This window comes from Camelus dromedarius, chromosome 32 (genome assembly GCF_036321535.1).
Source record: "Camelus dromedarius isolate mCamDro1 chromosome 32, mCamDro1.pat, whole genome shotgun sequence".
NCBI lineage: Eukaryota > Metazoa > Chordata > Mammalia > Artiodactyla > Camelidae > Camelus > Camelus dromedarius.
In genome coordinates this window covers 18,190,790-18,212,324 of record NC_087467.1, presented here as the reverse complement: position 1 = coordinate 18,212,324, position 21,535 = coordinate 18,190,790, and the positions used below count along the sequence as shown (strand labels likewise).

The window sequence follows — 21,535 nt, the reverse complement described above, 5'->3', positions numbered from 1 at the left end:
ACAAAAATGGTGGCTATGCCAAAACGTGACAAATAATTTAAGATACATTAAACTAAAAAACAAGTTGTATATTCACCTCAACTATAAAATGTATGTAGATAAATATGGAAGCAAAGTTATGCTGCCTGCTACTTGAGCAGGCACATAGAAACCTAGGATAAAAGAATACAGACTTGGGAAACAGGCTATTTCTTCAATATGGGATTAGCTCCAGCAATGCCTTTTAGGACAGCAAAGATAAAAACCAGGGTTTCAAGGAAATCAAGAAATTGGACATTTAAGGAGGACCTACAAAGGCACGATTCTGGCATATTGAACCTCCTCATGAAATCTAAAACTATTTGAGGATCTACTTGGTACCACACAAACCAGCAGGCATTTTTATGTATATTCTCATCAAATCCTCATAACCACCCTTTAATAATAAAATTCTAGTTTGAGATAATTTACTATCAAACCACTATGGACCTTTCTCCAAACCTCAGCCTTTTACTTAGTCTCCAATTACGATTAAACTCATTCCACCTACCTTTTCCCGTTTTCGGAAGGAGCAGTATCCATTTTTATTTTCCTAAGAATAATCCTACAATATGTGATCTAGGTTCTATCTCTTCCTGTCTCCTGGACATCATTCATTTGGTTTCACTTGTTTGCTTCTAGTTTGCCTTCTTCCTCTCTGTCTAGAGGCAGGCTTGAATCTCTAAAGAGGTGCCTTTTGGTCCTGCCTTCCCTTCAAACCTCTCCTCACTGCCAGATAGCCCCCTCTGGTAAACAGAATACAAGTAACGACTATCTGAATGCCTACTGTGTGCAAGACCACTTAGCTTTAGTGTTTCTATTTTCACAATAAACTTGGAGGGTATTTTCCCTGTTAAACAGGTGAGGAAACTTGACACTTAAAGGCAACCAACTCAAGGACACAAAGCTCATCAAATAACAGGCAGAATTCACTGAACCAAGTCTGGCCCTAAAACCCATACTGCCTAGTCACAAAAAATACTGCTTTATAGATTATTTTCCTATTATGAACCAAGAACATTACTTCCATTTTACAAGTGAATAGAGGTTGAGCAAGGTTAATAACTTACTTAAGGTTACAAAGCAATGATGTAGCAAGGAGATTAAAATGCAGCTGGCCTGACCTCCAAACCTAGGCATTGTCCCCACCTCCTGCTACACCATGGATTCTGCACTACAGAACTACCTAATAGCTCTAGCAGAAGTGACCAATGACTTGCCAAATCTAGTGGCCTCATTTAAACTTTCCTGTACTTGACTTTCTGTAGCTTAACACTACTGACTAATCTCACTCTTGAAATTATTCACTTGGCTTTCGTAACACTGTGCTGTGGCTCTACTGCCCAAGCCCTTTTACCATCTTCTGTCTGGTCCTTCTTAGAACTTGCCTGCACATCTTGAATTCTAGTTACATCTCTTGCTGTCCTTTCTCTCCTCATACTTTGTGAAAAACGGTTGCCTTTCCTTTTCAGAATTTGCTTTTACTTGTCTCATATAGTCTGGCCTGCTCCCTCCTTTCCCAGTAGCACTCATTAATTCCTGCTCTCCTCCAGTCATAGGCTTCTTGATCAAATAAAATTTGGATCCTGGAGTCCAAATGACAACATAATCATAAGCAGGTGGATAAGGATGCTGCCCTTTTGAAATGGTTTGTTTCAAACCATTGAGACCAATCATGAGACTGGTTTTTCTATCAAATGCACTATCGGAGTAAACGCTTTAGCTCGCTTTAACTCTTTACTGGCATTCATCTTAAGCAAAGCCTACTTAATACATAGAGAATGCTATTACTAAATTAGGAGACATTTCATTCATTGAGACCATTCCCTGTTTCTAACGGTGGCTGGTCTTTGGGCAGTTATCTGAAATGGAAATGGGGCCACCGCAAGAGGTAATTTTAGTAGATGAGACTACTACTTTTATTCTGTGTGGAAACAATGTTGTTACTTGTTTTTCACTGGATATCTGTTAAAGCAGAAGTGATTTTTTTCAATTGAAATGTAAATTCAGTTCTACAAAAAAAAATTTCAGCATCATGGCTACAGTCTGGAAAAAGTGCTTCGTAACACTGAATGAAATTCAGGAACACATTAAAGGCAAAGAGTTAAGGCAGGTGCTAAAGTGCTAATCTTGAAAGGGGCAAGAATAGTCTTGTCACCAATCCTTCTAGCTGGCCTCATGAGGTGAGAGGATCTAACTCACCTGTCCTGTTGCGTGTAAAGGCCTGTTGCCCTGAAGGCATTCAGTAATTGCTTATTCAATGAGGTCATAGTTTTGTCCAAGGATAATCTTGTTAATAGTAGTATAAAACATAACTTATGACTAATTATCTTTTATTCATCTTCGGAGGCTATTTGTCAACTCTTCACCCAACTTTCCCCCAGTGTTTCAAGATTTCTTAAACTCCTGAGAGTTTAACTCGTCCTTGAGTCAGATTTTTGAAGCCCAAAGCAAATGAAACTGTCTGCCACTTCCTGATTAACTCTGAAAACAGCCCTGCATTCCTGCAAACAGCAGGAGTTATTTTTAGGACTGAAATAATGATCTCACTTTCCCAGGCATGTAGCTTCAGCTGTTCTGATTGTGGGCAGGTCAGGAATGTCCAAGATTCATACATGAACTCACGTGAATCTCTACATAAACATACATGGTATTTCAATAGGGACTATTGTGTTAAAAAGAAACTGCATACCAAAATAACAAAACTAAAAACAAAACCGTATTATATTTCCAACACTTTGAAATACAATAAATTCATCTTTTCGGTAGAAATATTCCACAGAACCTTTGGGGCTAAAATAGTTTTAAAAATTAGGACAAATTAAAATTATACTCGGTAGCCTGGTCTAATTTTAAGTGAAATGAAGTAAGGTACAAAAGCTTAGAACAGATATGGAGGGATGTCGGCAAGTATGTTAAACTTAAGAATTTAAAGCTATCAGAGCTACCATATATATGCAAATTCTACAGGAAATTATTTTTAAATTGGAAGACAGTACAGGAAACCCAAATAAGGCAGTTAAAATGACTTCTTTGAAAAGGGGGAAGAATGAATTGTAGAGGAGATAGGACTGTTAGGAAAACTGGAAGGAGTAAGGGAGAGGTCTAACAACTGTATCCTTTCCTAGGATTTGCCTCATCTACCTTTCTTTAGAAGATGCAACCAAAACCAACAAAACCCAATTCTGGTAAATAAAGAAGTTTTAAACAAGTTTTTATCATAAAGTTTAATTATGGTTCAGAAAAAATTGAGTGAGTAACTTTCTCTGAAAAAATATACTGACTCTGTAGACTGTGTTATTGGGAGGGAGGGGAGGCAGCTGGTGAAGATAAATTACCCTATTTTCTATTCTGAAAATGACAAAAAAGTCCCATTTCCAGTCTGAGTATAGAGATGCACGTGCCCCAGATGGCTGAGAATAAATACAAAAGAGAGGCAAAAGCTGTAAGGCTAAGGGCATGCAATAGGCTCTAGGAGAAAGTCTGAGAGAGACCCAAAGTAGGAAGAAGGAACGTTTGGCTGGAATTTGAAGTTCTTTTCAGTCATCTTTGTCTTTTGCTCCATGTTTAAGGATGCGCGTGAACTCAATGTAATTGAAATTCCCCTTTTTGTCAATAGGCGCTTCCCTGTACAGCTCGTCCACCTCCTCGTCTGTGAACCGATCGCCCATGGTCGTCAGCAGCTCCCTCAGGTAATCCTCCTGAATGGTGCCTAAAGAATAAAGAACTGGGGGTCAGAATACATACTACTCCGGGGATTATTTACAAGGAGCATCAACACTGACTAAGCACACGCTGTATGTTAAGAAGGATAAGCACGCCAGTGTGTGAAATGTGAGATCTCTACATGCCTAGGCCAGCCTCAGCACACAGCTGCCCAGAAAACGCCGCATCGCTTGGTGACATTAACCTGCTCTGCTCTACCAACCTCCCCCAACACCCATCTCCTGATCTCCTGGTAACGGGCTATACCTATGCCTAAACAGAAGCCAAAAAGTATGACTTAGGAATCTAAGTCACATGGTTCCTTGAAGCAGCATGAATGGTCACACACACTCTACAAGCAGGTAGCACTAAACTCAATACCACATCATCAACCTCAATAAAGTGCTTCAGTGGAAAGAATACCGACGTCTACAGGCCCAGTTTTAACAAGCTGTGTTGCTTTGGGCATTTCCCTTTACCTGACTTTTTTTTAACATGTAAAATGAGATTTAAAAAAATTATTTTTAAACAAATCTAATTTAGATTCAGTAACAAATATGATCAGGCCCAGGGGATGTGTAGTGGTGAGCTAAGAGCTTTCTACTCTGGACTTGTGAGAGCAGGGTTCTCATAAAACTTGACTGCACAGCACAATCAGAATCATCCAGGGAGCTTAAAACGAGACAACCCCAGAGGCCACCCTTCATTTATTATCTGGCACTGATTTATTTATTTATTTATTTACTTACTTATTTATTTATTTACTTCTACAGTGAATAGTACCCAGTAGATGCTCATTAAATATTGGTAAGTGTTTGCATGATTATAGGTAGAAGGACTATTATGTATTGCTATTTGAATTAGCACCCAAGTCAAATACTCTTGTTATTTTAAGACACAGATAGATAACATAATAAAGTGTCTAGCAAACAAATAAAAATGTTGTTTAATACTATTTGGCCAAATATTTATATGAGAAAATTGGAACAGACTTATATGGGTAATTAAGGTAAACTGCTTCTCTTTTATGAAACCATTTTTATCAAATCACAAACTGGCTGAAACTTCCTGAATGAGAATAGTTTATACTGCTTGTCACTTTCCTTACTTACATAATCAGGTTAGCTCTGTTTTCTACAAGACAAATTAGTTATTTTTTAAAATATATTTTTCTGACAGCAAAGATTGTGCTTAATGACGCATTTAAACCAGTTTTGTGGGCATGAACTATGTCTACCGCGAATATTCCTCTGCTTACACCATGAGAGAATCTGCCTTTAGATGGCACTCATGCATGTGGTGGGTGGCACTGATATTTTTAAAAAGCTCCCCAATGTGCAGTCATGACTGAGAACCAGCAATGCCATAATCCAAAGGTGATAAATGACAGTTCAAGCACAGAGATTTTGAAATTCATAAAGTAAAAAATAAAAAAAATCTGACAACTTCCTTGTATGTGAAATTAAGCTAAAACATGGATAATATATTTCCTATAAAAATGAGTTTAAAGTATAAGTTCAGTTCACAAAAGGAACTCTAGATTTATAGGGTTTTTTTGCTAATTCAATTCTAGATTTAAAAAAAAAAGTTCCCCAAATCTTGAATTTTAGCTTGTAGAAACAAATCCTATCTCCAGCCAAGTCATCCAGTTATCATGCAAACTAATCAACTGCGTGCAAGGGACTGTGGTCAGAGCTGGGAGGGGTTACAAAGATGGGAACATGATGCTGGTGACAACACATAGCCATTCCCCAGGAGGAGGGAGAGGCGGTGCTGATTAGGAATAGGCACACAAGTAAGGCAGACGCTCAGGTGGAGTATGTGCCCGGAGAGACACAGAAAGTACTGTGGAGATGGAAGGGAGAGGCTTTGAGTTTCCCTGGAGGCCAGGAGAAAACAGTAGAAAGACACAGGTTAGGCTCTATACAGAATGTGACCATTGAGATGACTTTGAAGAACAGATAAGACATTTTAGTCTTTTATGGTTTTCTTCTTTTCCACTAAAAAAGTAAAACCTGTTCACAGTAAAAAATTCAATCAACACACAAGCATTTGTAGCAGGAAAAGTCTCTTCTGCTTGCCCCTCCTGTGCCCCTTCCAGAAATAACTGTTCAGAGTTTTGATTTCAAGAGGAGGGAGGTAGAAGGTGGTAGGAGGAGGAAGGCAGAGGCAGAAATGCTGGAGGGAAGTGAGGGCAACAGCACACAGAGGAGCTCGGAAGGGGGCTAGGAGGGTGACTTGGGAGTTGGGGATGTTATACCTGAACAGGCCAACTGAGGCCCCATCGTGGGGAGTCTCGAAAGCCAGCATAGGGGAAACTATACTTCCATCACCAAACTATGCTTGGACGCTTTAAACTAGTCCAAGTAACGAGTAACCACAGGGTGTGCCTGCCTTCTCAAAAACTCACCACGTAAGTTACCCCCTTAACTTTCCTCTCCTACACTTATGCCAGAGGATCAGGCATCTATGTAGTTAACTTTTGTGTTTCTCTGAGTCCACTCTATGCAGGCAGTAAGCTATTATCTCATTTCCTCATTTAATCCTCATGACAACACTATGGTGTAAGTAACATTACTGTCCATCTTACCAATAAGAAAATAGAGGCTTAGCGAAGTTAAGTAACTTGCCTCAGATCACACAGCTATTATGCAGAACACGATTATGAAACCAGGGAGTCTGATTCCAGACGGAAAGGTTAGATACCAGATCTGAACAATCTCAGAGCTGACAGGTACCTGATTGACAAACATAGGCCGGAACTGGTGTTATCACCTGCAGCATTTACACTCTTTCCAAGATTGCTCCAGTAAAAGATACTCATTCAACACACACTTACTGAGTGCCTCACCCTTGTGGAATTCTTCTGGTAAAAGAGTGACATAAGTTTCCAAAAGAAGTTTCAAATACACCTATTAAATTGTAAATTAAGTATTTAGAGGCAATGAAGTGAATGACTAACATGCCATAGGAGAAACCTGTCCCCAAAAAACCCCACAACAGGTATGGTATAAACCTTATGGTATAAACGGTATCATGTCATCATATTCCAAGTTATTATATATTTTAGTTGCCATAACTAAAAATTAAATCACTTGGTAATTAAAGGTTACCTCAGACTTACCAGTTGCTTCTTCATCAAAGCAAGCAAAAGCGTTTCTGATGACATCTTCTGGATCTGTGCCATTTAACTTTTCACCAAACATTGTGAGAAACATGGTGAAATTTATGGGGCCTGGAGCCTCATTCATCATGGCGTCCAGATACTCATCGGTTGGATTTTTTCCTTCACAAAAAAAGAGGATCATGATTTCAGCTACCTCACAAAATGCATTAACTATTCATCAGAATAAACATTTTGACAAGAAAGATGATCATTTATACAGTTTGCAATTTGCATTCAAGACAGCAAAACTCCTTGGAAGAAAAGTCTTCTCAACAACCAGGACCTGTATGAAGAGTCTGGAGAGTGTGTGCTATTCCACTGGGATGCCAGGAGGAATAACGCTGCTCTCATAATCAAGATCAGTGTTTGTAGCACACACAGACACATGGCCGGCCCCCAGCCTCATCCTGAGACTCGGCCAGAAATCTGCAGGTGGTCCAAGGACCACACTTTGGAAAATAATGCTCCAGACTTTGGATCTCAGTGAATGACATCATCATTACACTGACTTCACAGAGCTTTAAGACTTAAGAAATAAACATAAAAGGTGCTACAGATATTGATATATTAACATGAAAACTGATCATTACCCAAGGAGGCAAGCATATCATGCAGATCCTCCTTGTCGATGAAACCGTCTCTGTTCTGATCTATCATGTTGAAGGCCTCCTTGAACTCCTGAATCTGTGACTGGTCAAACATGGCGAACACGTTGGAAGTTGCGCGCTGGGGGCGCTTCTTGGTGGTCTTGGTCTTTGCTCTTTTGCTCGACATGGTGGCGGTTAAATCCTAACAAAGAAGGGAAATACAAGAAGTAACAAAAAGTAAGTTGAACCAACCTTCCTGATATGTTTGAACTACTTACAGATGTGTCTAAAAACTGTTCAGCAGGACAGTATCACTTAGCAAAAAAACTCTCTCAACTAACTGATACCATTACTCATAGACAAACTGCAAAGAAGAAAGCCAGACTCATGCCATGAGTTCACTCATCCTTAGTAGTTGTGACCTTTAATAAACAGTCTGTCACTAACTTCAAGTTCCAAACTACAACCAACATTAATTCAAAGCTCAGAGCACTATCAACAAGATGCCATGCCACCAGTACTACTGGACAGGCTAATGAGGACCTATAACCCAGTCTACTAGCTTAACAACAATACAGAAAACAAGAAATAAAAAAACGCTGGTGTCCTGGAGAAACAGTGCTGGTTCCGCACCTCAGTGCTATGGAGTATTAATAGGATACTGATTCATCTGCAACAGGTCTGACCTTCCGCAGCCCTAGCTGAAACCAGCACTCCTGCTCCAAGGTGGACAGAGAGGAGGAAGGAGGGCTAACTGATGGGACAGGTCTTCATCTCCTAATCCTGCTGCCAAATATTCTTCCACTCCCAACTAACATTTCTTACCATACTCTCACTACTGAAATCAAAGTAGTTCAAGATAGATAATTGTTGAAAGGCTAACTGAAAAGTATAGAAAACTGAAGGTAATTCATCTATAATTAAGTTTTACAAATATTTCCACTCTATCCAAACCAATTTGTTGCACAGAGCTAAGCTAAATCACTTCAAGTGACAAAGTCCTCTAAACAAAAATCAGAGCACAATACAAATTTTTAAAGCAATTTAGTTTCTAAAAATTTCAGAAAGCATTTTAAGAGGTATGGAAATTACCTTTGCTCTCTAATGATTTAAATGTATCTTTGTAAAATTTAAAATGAAAATAAAAGGTCTAATAATACCTAAGATAAAAAGGCAATTTTCCCTTCAACACTTGATCTTTAAGACTATAAAAGTTTGTTTGAAGTTAAAAATCCCATAGTCATCAGATAATAACATTTTACCATACCATCCTTTAGAGCTGAGGTGGCGATGGCAGCCTGTAAAAACCTCTAATCAACAGGACTAATAAGACACTGGACTCAGTTATATTCTTCCACGCAGGTCTAAAATAGGCACAACTGATTTCACTCTCCGACCAGGACAACAATTTTTAAGCTTACGTTCTGAAAACAACATTTAGCTATGATGCAGCAAAACACTATGCCCTTGCTCTAAAAATAAGTCTGTGGATTGCAAAGAATGAAGTACTACCTAGATGTCAGTGCGGCAAAGTGACCTTAGAACACAATGCTTCATATGAGTTTAAAAACTTACTTCTCACATTCTTTCCTTGATTAGACCACATCCGCCAGACTAAATTCAATTATGGAAATAGGTAGAAAAGCTCTGCCTCAGATTTTTTTTTAAAGCTAAATCTGTTCTCAGATTTTAGAAGGAAATTCCACAAAGGAGAGTCACAAATTCCAGCCCATCAAATATAGCACTCCTTTTCGATAAGCTGGAATGTGTGGCTAGTAAGATATACCCGGCATCACACAGAAGTTATGTTATATACTCCTCTGTACAGTTCCCTTGAATCACCCTTCCAGGAACGCATATTTTCATTCTGTAACACCTTTGGGCTCAGTAAACCCCATTATTATCTAAACTATGTAGAGCTTTAATTTTCCCCTCTATTCTTGAAGTTTAAAAACTTCAAGGTGCTATGGAGTATATTACTTCTCCGTCTCCTGAATGTACTCCAGGACTTGGGTTAGCGGTTGAGACCCAACGAGGAGCACATATTTACCAGTCCATATCTCTTTAATATTTTAGGTATGCCATGTCTTTGCAAAACAAAGCACGGCTTTAAAAATAGTCTGTTTTGTTTGACAGCACTGGCTTACCCTAATGATGCACAAATGTTAGTCATTTTAAGAGCAAAGAAACTGATGAAAATTATAGGTCATATGGCTGACACAACTGATTTTTTAATCTTCATAACTTCCTAAGACTAAATTTGTGGGGGTCCTCTACGTACATTTTAAAAATGCTTAGTTTGGATTATAAAGTAACACACTCTCTCACCCTTGAATTTTGATGTATTTCCTATTCAGTCTTTGTTTTACTCATGCATTTCTTTAAATGTGTAAGTGCATCATAAAATAGTTTTTAAAAGTTACAAAGGTTTTTTCTGGTCAGCACTGACAATGGTCTCACAAAATATTTCTTTAGCTCGATACTTAATGATCAGCCTTTAATATGATCAGTTAATTACACTCATGTGCATCAAATGTCATGAGTGCTGATTATTATTTAAAAATTAAGAAATGTAAGGCAGGGGTCCTATATTCAAGAAGCTTAAAATGTAGTTTGGGAGGCAACTGTAAAGAAACGAGATGATTGGTTCAACTTATGAAATGAGTCATGTAGTTTTCATACCAGAAGGATGATGACTCTCAAAACAATGTGTAACAAAAAAGAAAAATAATTCAAAGGTGGTACATGCTTATCAAAAAACTGAGTTCAGAAAAGATCTTTGTTTCTAAAAGTTTCAGGGGTGGGGAGATGCTGAAAAACCCTAAAAGTTACAAGATGTCTTTAAAATTAAGAGATTTAAATGTTAGTCTTAATTCTAACAAATTAAGGTAGTTAATTCTACCAAAAACTGGTAGCATCATGTTGGGTGAGTTACTACATGACCCTTTATTTTTTCAAGGAGGTTGGATTCTGATCCGTGAGTTTATCTCCCACCAGAAACCTGGATTCTTTTAGTGATAGGGAGTTCAGCTTCACAATCAGTTATTTCAAAATAAGGGAAGATAGTTTTTTTTCCCGTACCAGACTAAAAGTATGAGTGGAGTAAACACTGGTGGAGAGGGAGCCAAATGAGAAATAGGGCTATAATTCCAAGAAGCAGATCATTTATGACAGTCATTGTCCTCCTTGCTATGACTCTAGTATGCTGTCCATTTTTACTTTCCCCAAACAAATCAGACTAACTCTCTTCATGGAACAAGCCTTCAGCAACTGCACAATTCTCATAAGCTAGGGTCAAATAGAATTGAAAATACTTCATACATCAATGTAAGTACTCTTTATTTAGCATGGGAAGACTGCCATGAAGGCACCTGAGATTTCCAAGTTATGAGGGTCCTCACGCATCCTCAGTTAGAGCCTAGAGTCTATTTTTGAAGCATTTAATGAAAGATCTTTGGTGTGAAGAGGTAAGTGTTGTATGAAACTTGAAAGCCCAGAAACTTACAGAGCAGGCTTCTGTGAAATATACAAGGATTTCAGACTCATGAGAAAGTGAATGAAACACTGTCAATGGTGGTCAAAGAGATCCAGTTTACAGATGTGAAGAAGCAGAATCTTGTCTTAATCAGGGAAGGGGAATGTTGGTGGTAATGAATTTGTGGATTTTTTTTTTTTTTAGCTTGATGAAATAGGAAGAGAATCATTCAGGGCTGTATCAAAAGGAGGGATACAAACTAAGAAGATGTTAGACTAGATTAACTGATGGGAGAAATGGAAAATAAAGATCCTCAGAAAGGCTTTCCCCACACACCAAGGGCAACCAGAAGACTTTCCAGAATTTCATTTTATAAAATAGGATTAATCCATATCAATATTATATTACCCTAGTTAGAATCCTAGCGTCCAGCATTATAGCGGTAATAAATGTAAACTAATCTTAAGACTTCTTCTACAGAACTAACACTCAAATTGACAGTACTCTGGGAAATATATGTTCTTTAAAGGAAAAACTCCCATCTTAGGGGGAAAAAAAAACTTCCTGGCGTGACAGAACATAGTATCTGCTTTCCAAACCTAGACCAAATTTACTGTCTTATTTAATCTATACACTTTTTTTTCAAGCTAAGTATATGTAATATTTTGATGCCAAGTACAGTTTTTTAAAAGTACATTTTCAGGCTGGTGCTTCCGTTCCAACGGAACCAAGTTTTCAATTCCTTTGCAAACTTCCGGTGGAAGGTAGGATCTGTTCTCTTAGACTGCCACACCCAAAAAGTTCTCAGCACTTGACAAAAGACAATTCGTTATCAGGGCTCACTTGCCAGTAAGGCCTCACTTTTGAAACTAAAAAGCTCTTTTGGGTAACTTTAATCAAAAGCCTTCCAGAACATGAAACATAATAGTAGTAATTTTAATAATCACTTTCTTCACCTTTAGATACAAAACTTTTCGCACTTAAAATCTCAACTTACTTCCGTTCCAAAGTTCTGTAAAGAACCGATAACTCTTTGATAGACCAATTCAACTTCTTTAAAAGGAAGCACTTTGAGAAACTGACTTAACCCAAAGTCTCCACCCAAGATGAATATGGTGATGTATTCTGGAGTTTTTCTGAAGCCGCAAACTAAACCCCAAACCCCTCTGTCCAAGTATCACTTATAAAAAAGTTCTAATTACAGAAGTGGACACTGAACTGAGGAAGCTGCTAATTTGAGGTGGTTATTCCCACTAAACGAAGTGCAACAACAACAGCTGCGGGTGAGGGAGTGGCAGGGGAGGGTGGGGGAATGGGCTACAGTTTTTTGCGCAAACTCTCTTGAATCGGGCAAGTTTACGTTAGAAACTAAACTTAGTCCCAGAGTCAGCTCCGCGGGGCTCAGGTTTCGCAGGACCGGCTGTCGCCCAAGTTCCTGGCGCCAGGAGGCTAAGTCACACTTCCTAAGCTCCAAGTTTAGGCAAAGGAACGAAAGTGGCGTCCGGGCCGCCTCCGGCCACGGCCTTCGACGCTGGAGCTGGCCCGGGGGCTCGAAACCCGGGACCCAGCTGGTACACCTGGCCAGGTGCGATCCCGGCGCCGGGGGACCGCCGCTGCCGCTGCAGCCGCCCCGCGGGGATGGGCCACGGGATGGCCTCACGTGTCCGACTGCGAGCACCACTCACCCTGCACAGCCGCGGGAACCCGAGCGCTTCAGTGACTCCCTCGCTGTCCCGGCTGCCGCTTCCAACTCCTTCTACTCCCAGAGCCGCTACAAACCTACACTTCCGGCCTCCACTTAGCAGACCGGAAGGAAGCCGACTCACCCGTCTAGGCTAACAGAGGAGGCCAGACTTACTGGAAGGGCGACGGGGCGGGGGACTTGCCGGTGTGTTCAAAGGGCGCATTTTTGACCGAATGCACGGTTAGGAAGTGTCAAGCGGGCGACTTAGAACACAGTAAAAGGTGTTAATGGTTCGTTGGGTCTGATGCCTGAGTTTTCGTCTTCTTTATATTTCCTCTTACAATGTAAGCTTTTTCTCCCCCCCTTTCCTGTTGGCAGATGGGTGAGTCCGCCCTGTGGGTTTGCCCCTGCCGCGCATTCCTTGGCCCGGCCGCGGGCGGGGCTCGGCAGCCCAAGTCCTTGTAGGGAAATCGCGGAGCGGGCTGCGCGGCCCACGTGACTGGCCTTCGCCCCGCCCCCAGGCGTCGGGCCCTTGCCGCCGGCGTCATGCGCCTGCGCGAGGCATTCACCTCAGGGTGCCTCCGGAGACTTGGGGTCTCCACGTGGGGGTCCCAGAGCGGTCGGCGGACGTCGTGAGGAGACGTCTGGGCAAGAGAATTGTTCTCTGAGTACCGTGATGTTTTATGAAGAGGCCTGCCCCTCCTCACAGGAGCAAACCCTGCGAAGTCCTGAGGGCCCTCAGCCAAGCGGCCGCTATCTGTTGGGCCCAGAAGAATTTCCCAAGGCCACGGGCGGCCGAAGACTTCCTCCTTCTGCAAAAACGTTCGCTGTTGTTTTCCCTCCAGAGTCCCTTTGACCCCGATGAACAAGGAGAGCCTGACTGCATCTGGCTGGGGGGAAAGACAGGCGACGGCAGCCCGGGCTGCCTAGTCTTGTCCGCGCCTCGCCTCTCGCTGTGGTGCAGGCCTGCGCCTGGGGGAAAGAGGAAGTAAATAAAAAGTCGGGGCTATTTTTTCTCGGCTCTCCTCACCCAGGACAGGTTCAGACAATACGGCTCCTTAAAGGAAAGCCCTCCCCGATTCGGTCTTCCTCTGTCCAAAGTCTGGCCAGGAAGACTGTGCTGCCGGTCCCCTGGGCTCTCTTGGCGCAGGGACAGGGACGGAAGGAGTGGGCTGGAGCGGATAACCCTCCGGCGGTCATCATCGCGCCAGGGATCAGTGCCTGGTCTGGCTCACGTGGCCAGAGCAGTTCTGGAGTTTGTGGTCGCCCTTGAAAGCCGCCCTCATTCGAATCACCCTACTGAAAAGGAAGGTAAAAGCTGCAGAATAATATACTTGAAATATGAGTAAGCTACACCTTCAAGGACCTCAGGAGCACTTCACTTCTTAACCAGTAATATATTCCAGAGTTAACTTAGAGGCAGAGTCACTGAGAAATCAATAACTGCCCTAATTCTATAGCGTGACTGAAACCAACACGGTTAGCTTACTAAACAGCCTTGATAGAATCACTTGGGGTACTAGTTAAAAATACAAAATACTGGGTGCCTCATCTCCATCCCACTGACTCAGAATCTTCTAGGGCGGGTTCTGGGAAGCCATCAATTCCAAAGTGACCTGTTCCAAAGCTTGGGGACACAGAGCTAGATGGCAAAGGCCTAAGACGAGGCAGTGATAGCACGAACTCCAGGGGACTGAGTCAAGGGGCTGCAGGTGGTTTCTGGAGTGTGGCTTGGGCAGCACTGCGAGCACCCTGCAGTGCACACGCCTCCAGAGAGTGGTGGCCTGCCACCAGGGAGAGCTGGAGCTTCCAGTACTGTTCTCCATCGGAAAGAAACTTTATCCCATGTTATGAAAGGGATAATTCTTTCCTTCCACCCAGTCATTCAACAGGTATTAAACAGCAACTACATTGCCAAGCACTGTGGTGGGTGCTGTGGTTTATATGGTTTTTGAAGTAGAACATAGTTGCTACCTCTGGGGTGACAGAAGAGGGAGTAGAAGGGGTGCCAGAGGCAGAGGGAGTATCAGGGAGCAAATGTGGAGCAGATAATTACAGCACAATTAGGTAAGGTTTATAGAAGGAGCACAGAGGAGGAAATGAACCTGTCTGGGGAGGTGTGGAAAGTGTCCGGCAGGGGACTGTGAAGAGCTGATTGTAGAAGTCAGTGGGGAAAGAAAGGAAAGGGAGATTCCATGCCAAGGGAGCAGTGTGCCTGATGGTCTGGAGGTGATTGGAAGGCCTGGCTGGTTGAAGATTAACATGGATTGTGTGGTCCATGTTCATTCACTTATTTATTCATTCCTCAATTAACTGTGGGTATACAAAGGCTAGCAGTGTGGGAAAATAAAATCTTGATGAACTATTATTCAAATATCCCTCTAGTATTTTGATACAAGATCTTAATGATTGGGCCCACCACTGAAGACCTCTCACTCTGATATCTCCGTCCTTGTGGACCACACAAGAGATCTTTGCCTTCAGGTCCCAATCTCCTTTGCACCTTGTCATTAGAAGTTTAGAGACTCGGGTTGTGTCTCAATGCTTTAGCCTACTGAATATCCCTGAGGGCAAGTCACTCAGTTGATCTGTGGCTGAATTTTCTGATTTGTTAAACAGAGGATAAGATCTGTCCTGCTTATTTTGTTTAATCAGAGTTTTCTGATTAAATGAGTTAGTTTATATGAAAGTTTTTGTTAAACATAAAACAGTGGCTTTCAGATTTTTGACCAAAACTCTCAGTAAGTAATTTATATCACTAAGCAATGCTTGACTACCTGTGATACTTTCTAAGATACCTATTCTTTTCAATTTTATGCCATTTAACTTTTTAAAATGCTCCTTAAAGACCCACTACATGTGAATTTATGATCCACTAATGCACGGGTGACTTTCCCTCCTAGGGAACATTTGGCAACATCTGGAGACATTTTTGATTTTCATAACCAGGGAGCTGCCACTGGCATCCAGTGGGTAGAGGCCAGAAATGCTGCTAAACATCCCATAATGCACAGGGCAGCCCCCTACAACAGAGCATTATTCTATCAGAAATGTCAGTAGTGCCAAGGGTGCAAAAACTAACCCACTAATGTTTCAGGAACTCAGAGTATATAGTATTCAATTATTTGGGCGCACTATAATTACACTAAAAGGACACTATTGCTCCTGCCTCAAAGTGAGGTTCTTTTCCCCCTCAAAGATCAGAGCTAAAGGAGGAAAGAAAAGAAACTCACAGTTACTGTGTACCTATTATGTACTAGGTATTCTACTTAAGCATTTTTTTAGTTTAAATGTTTTTTTTTATTGAAATACAGTCAGTTACAATGTGTCAATTTTTGGTGTATAGCACAGTGTCCCAGTCATGCATACACATACATACATATTTATTTTTATATTCTTTTTCGGTCAAAGTTAAAAGATATTGAACATAGTTCCCTGTGCTATATAAAAGAAACTTTTTAAAATCTGCTTTATATATAGTGGCTAACATTTGTAAATCTCAAACTCCCAAATTTATCCCTCCCCATCCCCTTTCTCCAGTAACCATAAGATTGTTTACTATATCTGCCAGTCTGTTTCTGCTTTGTAGATAAGTTCATCGTATCCTCTTTTTTTCTTTATTCTTTTTTTTTAGATTCCACATATGAGTGATATCATATGGTATTTTTCTTTGTCCTTCTTGCTTACTTCACTTAGAATGACAATCTCTAGGTCCATCCATGTTGCTGCAAATGGCATTATTTTACTCTTTTTTTCTGGCAGAGTAGTATTCCATTGTATAAATATACCACAACTTCTTTATCCAGTCATCTTTTGATGGACATTTAGGTTGTTTCTGTGTCTTGGCTATTGTATATAGTCCTGCTGTGAACCTTAGGATGCATGTATCTTCTCGATTTAGAGTTCCCTCTGGATATATACCCAGGATTGGGATTGCTAGATCATATGGTAGGTCTATTTTTATTTTTTTGAGGCATCTCTGTACTATTTTCTATAGTGGCTGCATCAAACTACATTCCCACCAGCAGTGTGGGAGGGACATCCTTTCCACATCCTCTCCAGCATTTATCATTTATGGACTTTTGAATGATGGCCATTCTGACTGGTGTGAGGTGATACCTCATTGTGGTTTTGATTTGCATTTCTCTGATAATTAGTGATTTTGAGCATTTTTTCATGTGCCTGTTGGCCATTTGTATGTCTTCATTGGAGAATTGCTTGTTTAGGTCTTCTGCCCATTTTTTGGATTGAGTTGTTTGTTTTTTTGTTATTAAGTTGTATGAGCTATTTATATATTCTGGAAATTAAGCCTTTGTCAGTCACATCATTTGCAAATGTTTTCTCCCATTCTGTAGGTTGTCTTTTTGTTTTGCTTATGGTTTCCTTTGCTGTGCAAAAGCTTATAAGTTTAATTAAGTCCCGTTTGTTTATTTTTGCTGTTATTTCTATTGCCTGGGGAGGCTGCCCTAGGAGAACATTGCTAATATTTATGTCAGACAATGTTTTGCCTATGTTTTCCTCTAGGAGGTTTATCATGTCTTATCCTATATTTAAGTCTTTAAGCCATTTTGAGTTTATTTTCGTGTATGGATTGAGTGAGTGTTCTAACTTCATTGATTTACATGCTACTATTCAGTTTTTCCAACACCACTTGCTGAAGAGACTGTCTTTTCTCCATTGTATATTCTTGCCTCGTTTGTTGAAGATCAATTGACCATGTTTTTATCATTTAATTCTTACAACAACCCTATGAGGTATTATTACCTCCATTTCACAGATTAGGAGGTTTAAATACTTTAGTGAATTGTAGATGTTACAAAGGCAATAAAAGAACCAGGATTAACTCATGTCTCTGCTTGTCCAGGGGTAGGACAGAGGGAAGGATAGGGGCCATTATTTCTTTTTCACCTATCCTTAACTTCTAATACAGTGCCTAATTATGCATGGGTACCAATAAATATTCGGTAACTGATTACTTGTCCAAGTGCACATAGCTAGTAAGTGTCCTGACCCAAAGCCCACATTTTATTTTACTGTACTGTGGTCTCTCCTTTGGCCCAAAGAGGGAAACTCCATAGACAAACAAGGATACATGGCTGAATTGACCCTTGGTGTTTACTGTTAAAGTCAAAAACTTCCTAATGATCACCTGTAATTTTTATTGCATGTAAGAAACTTTTGAATGTTAAGACATGGCTTCTGTTCTGGTTTTACCTACATAAATGGAATTCTAATTTTTGTACATGAAATAGAATGTAACAATTAGCATTAATTCAGGAAAACAGTAGGAGGAGCTCCTTTCTTTTATATGAAGTAAAGGTGTTTGAGTTACTCTGTGTAGAAAGTAACTTTAAAGCATCAAAACTGCAGTGTATTAAAAGGGTGTAGAAAATTCTTCATAAATAAGTTAATTTTTAATTAATTTTAAAAATTAATTTTCATTGCTTTTAAAAAATTAATCACAATTATTTCTAAACTCAGAAATGATGTAAAATAAAATAAATAATGTGGAATTGAATTAAGAATTTGGGGGGAAATTTATTACTTACACACTAGCAAATCTGAAAAATTAAATTAGATAGATAAATGCTTAGCAAAATTAAAATACTAAATGAGATACAAGAAGAGAGAATATGAATAAACCAAACCAAAATAAGAAATAAGAATTGTCTAGAAAATAAGTTACCTGGCTTTGGTAATTAGTTGAAGAAATGCTGCTTCAACTGTTAAAAGACAAAAGATTTCTAATATCATAAACTATTTTGAAATATATAGCCTAACATAGTTGATACTAATAATAGTTTGTTAATTAATGAATATAGTGACCAAATTACATTTTCTGAATTAGTTTAATGAGGCAAATGTTTTTTAAAATACCCACATTTAAACTAATACCTAAAAGAAAAATTTTGGTTTAGGCTTACTTCAGTCAATTCTTTAATTTCTTCATCTGGAAGAGGGCATGATAACAGTTCCCACTTTATTCAACCATTGTGTGGATTAGGTGAGATAATCCATGTAAATTTCTTAGTGAGAAATCAACTTTGACTGGTTAAGTCACTTAGATTTGGAATCTGTCAAGCAGTTAACCTAACCTAACTAATTAATATCCCAGTGATTTGTCTGCCTAACTAGGGGAAAGAAGCTGATTGGCCACTCTTTAAATAATGACCACAGACCTCAAGTGGGCCCTTGATGCTCCCTAGATACTTATGACATTTCTCTAGTTCTTTCATGCTCCTTATCTCTTAGATGTCAGTTTTGTAAGTTCTGTCTTGTCACACGTCTGACACCTCTCCCCAACCTTTGCTCTCAGTGTGTGAACTTGCTTCTGAGTCACTGAGAAAGAAATGACCCTCTCAATCTCCCACATCACATTTACACACCATTCAGCATCTGTCCCCATGCATTGTCTTCTCCCTCCTTTTCTGTTACACGGCGAGGAACCCTTCTTGCTCCATTTGCTAGCTCATGTCGCTCCAATGATTTTGTCCTTCCCTTGCATCATCAAGCTCTCTCTCTCTTTATTGGATTATTTGCATCAACAACTATGCTCTAATGTATCCCATATGTAGCAGGTAGAATCATGGCTCCCCAAAGATGTCCATGTCCTAATCCCAGAACCTGTGACTATGTTAGGTTATATGGCAAAGGGAAATTAAGAGTGAAATTAAAGATGCTAATGAGCTGACCTTAAAATAGGGAGATTATCCTGTGTTATCCTGGTGGGCCCAGTGTAACCACAATGGGCCTTAGAAGTAGAAGAAAGAGGCAGAACAAGGCAGTCAGAGAGAGACGTGACAGTGGAAGAAAGGTCAGAGTGATGCAGTGTTGCTGGCTCTAATGATAGAGGAAGGCGGCCATGGGACAAGGAATGTGGATGAACTCTAGAAGCTGGAAAAGACAAGAAAACAGATTGTCCCCTAGAGCCCTTAGAAAAGAACATAGTCTTGCTGACACCTTGATTTTAGCCCAGTGAGAACCAAGTTGAACTTCTACACAACTGTAAGATAATTAAGTTGTATTGTTATAAACCACTAGATTTGTGATAATTTGTTAGAGCAACAACAGAAAACTGCTGTAGTACAAACAAACAAACAAACAAACAAAAAACACCCCCTCTTCCTGAAGCACTTTCTTTCTCCAGCTTTTTCTTTGTTCTTCTTGATAAAGTTCCTCAAAAGAGTCAACTATGCTCACTGGCTCCAATTCTCTCTTAAACTCTCTGTAATAAGTCTTTTTTCCCAATCATTCCACCAAAACTGTGCTTATCAAGGTCACCAATGGTGACCAAGGTCATCATGGATAGTTTTCAGTCTTCAAACCAATTTGACAGGATGATCACTCCGTCACCTTTGAAAATGCTTTTTTCTCTGCTTCCGGGATTCCTCACTCTCCTGGCTTTCCTTCTTCTGTGGCTACTCTTCAGTCTCCTTTGCCACTAACTGCTAATTTCCTCAGCCCTGTGGTGCAGCCCGGGAGTCAGTGCTTGGCTCTCTTCTCTTTTCTGTCAACACTCCTTCCCTAGCTGATCTCATCTACTTTCATGGCTTTAAATACTACTTAGACACTGATCACTCCCAAGCCTGTAACTCTGGCCATGACCTCTGTCCTGCATCTTGTATCTAAATATTCACTTGACATTTCCATGAGGAGGTCTACTAGGCATCTAAACCTTCAGATTCCAAAACCTGCTCTTCTGCAGTCTTCTCCAGCCAGGTTAAATCGTTTAAGTTGCTCAGGCCAAAAGCCTTTGACTCATCTTGGCCACTTCTTTTTCTTTCATGACCCTTGTCCAACCTTTCAGTCAAAGTATCTCCAGGGTTTAGAACAGTAATTAGCACACACCTCTTGTTTAAGTCCTTCAAAACATATCAGAATGTGACCTTGTCTCACTATTCTAGTGTAGGGTAAATTCTCAAGCCTGGATTTTTGCAATAGCCTTCTAACTGGTCTCTTTACTTCCATGTCCCCTTCATGAAACGTCCACACAGGCAAAGAGTAAGGCTTTTAAAACATAAATTAGATCATGTCAGTGTTGTGCTTGACACTGTCACTCAGAGTGAAAACCAAACACCTTACTTATTTGTTTACTGCCTATGTCCCCTACTAAGTTCCACGAAGACAAGTGTTTTGGCCTTTTTTGTTGACTAAAGTATCCCCCAGGCCCAGAGCAGTAATTAGCACATTACAGGCACTCAGTGAGTAAAAATACATAGTGACTGAATGAAAAGCTGGAAGGTAGAATACAAGGAGAAAATGGTAGAAAATATGAGGCCAAAGGGGTAAGCAGAGACCATATGCTGAATGGCCTCTAAGCCATTTTTGGAAGGTCAATAGGATACCACTGATCTGTCCTAAGTATGGGATTAATATGATCAGAATTGTATTATTTTAAAATCCCTCTGATAGAAGAGAGGACTAGCAGAGGATAAGCCTGGGAGAAGGAAGAATCAGGATTCCTGACAGATGGTGGAGCCAATCACTGAAATAAGGAACATGGGGGAGAAATAGTTTGGAGAGTAGGGTATGGTGATGATAGGAGATGACAGTCCCAGTTCTGCACATTTTGAGGTGGTGGATTAGAAGGCAGTATGGAGGCACTCACCAAAACAGCCCAAAGAGACAAGAAGAAAAAAGTATAAAAGAGCTGTCAAAAGTCATGGAGGACATATTTTGATAATACATTGTATATTTAGTAGGAAATCCAGAACAAGATAAAAATAAGAATGATGGAAAACAGTATTAAGAGAGATGACTGAGTGTTTTCAAGAATTGAAAGAGTCAAAAATCTTCATTCAAGTTGAAAATGCACTGAATATGAAGCAGGAAAAATAAAAATAAACCTATACCAAGTCATGTCACAGTGAAACATCAAGGGTAGAGGAAAATAGTAAAAA

General features: G+C 40.1%; 2 protein-coding genes across 3 annotated transcripts in view; one reads left to right on the top strand and one right to left on the bottom strand.

The window, feature by feature from the left end:
- Positions 1-2,724: 2,724 nt before the first annotated feature.
- LOC105086071 (myosin regulatory light polypeptide 9) lies at positions 2,725-12,795 on the bottom strand. 2 transcript variants are annotated; one of them, XM_010976465.3, is made up of 4 exons: positions 12,637-12,795; positions 7,480-7,678; positions 6,848-7,009; positions 2,725-3,730 (listed from the first exon to the last, which is right to left on the bottom strand). In XM_010976465.3, the coding sequence occupies exons 2-4, from the start codon at positions 7,661-7,663 to the stop codon at positions 3,558-3,560; spliced, it is 519 nt and encodes a 172-aa protein (XP_010974767.1). In that variant the 5' UTR covers positions 7,664-7,678; positions 12,637-12,795; the 3' UTR covers positions 2,725-3,557. The 2 variants fall into 2 exon arrangements, with proteins under 2 accessions (XP_010974767.1, XP_010974757.1); XM_010976455.3 differs by lacking the exon at positions 12,637-12,795 and adding an exon at positions 8,744-8,784.
- A 416-nt stretch (positions 12,796-13,211) lies between these two features.
- The window catches only part of MYOM1 (myomesin 1), a 122,052-nt gene continuing 113,728 nt past the window's right edge, over positions 13,212-21,535 (top strand). Inside the window, exon 1 of the mRNA XM_064481558.1 lies at positions 13,212-13,946. The gene's annotated coding sequence lies outside the window, so the exon portion shown is untranslated. The remainder of the gene's footprint in view (positions 13,947-21,535) is intronic.

Excerpts from the sequence above, each read along its gene's own strand:
- LOC105086071 (XM_010976455.3), bottom strand. Across the intron at positions 7,010-7,479 it reads TGATATGCTTGCCTCCTTGG|GAAAAAATCCAACCGATGAG; the intron begins GTAATGATCAGT and ends TTTTTTGTGAAG. Across the intron at positions 3,731-6,847 it reads CTTTGATGAAGAAGCAACTG|GCACCATTCAGGAGGATTAC; the intron begins GTAAGTCTGAGG and ends TTTATTCTTTAG.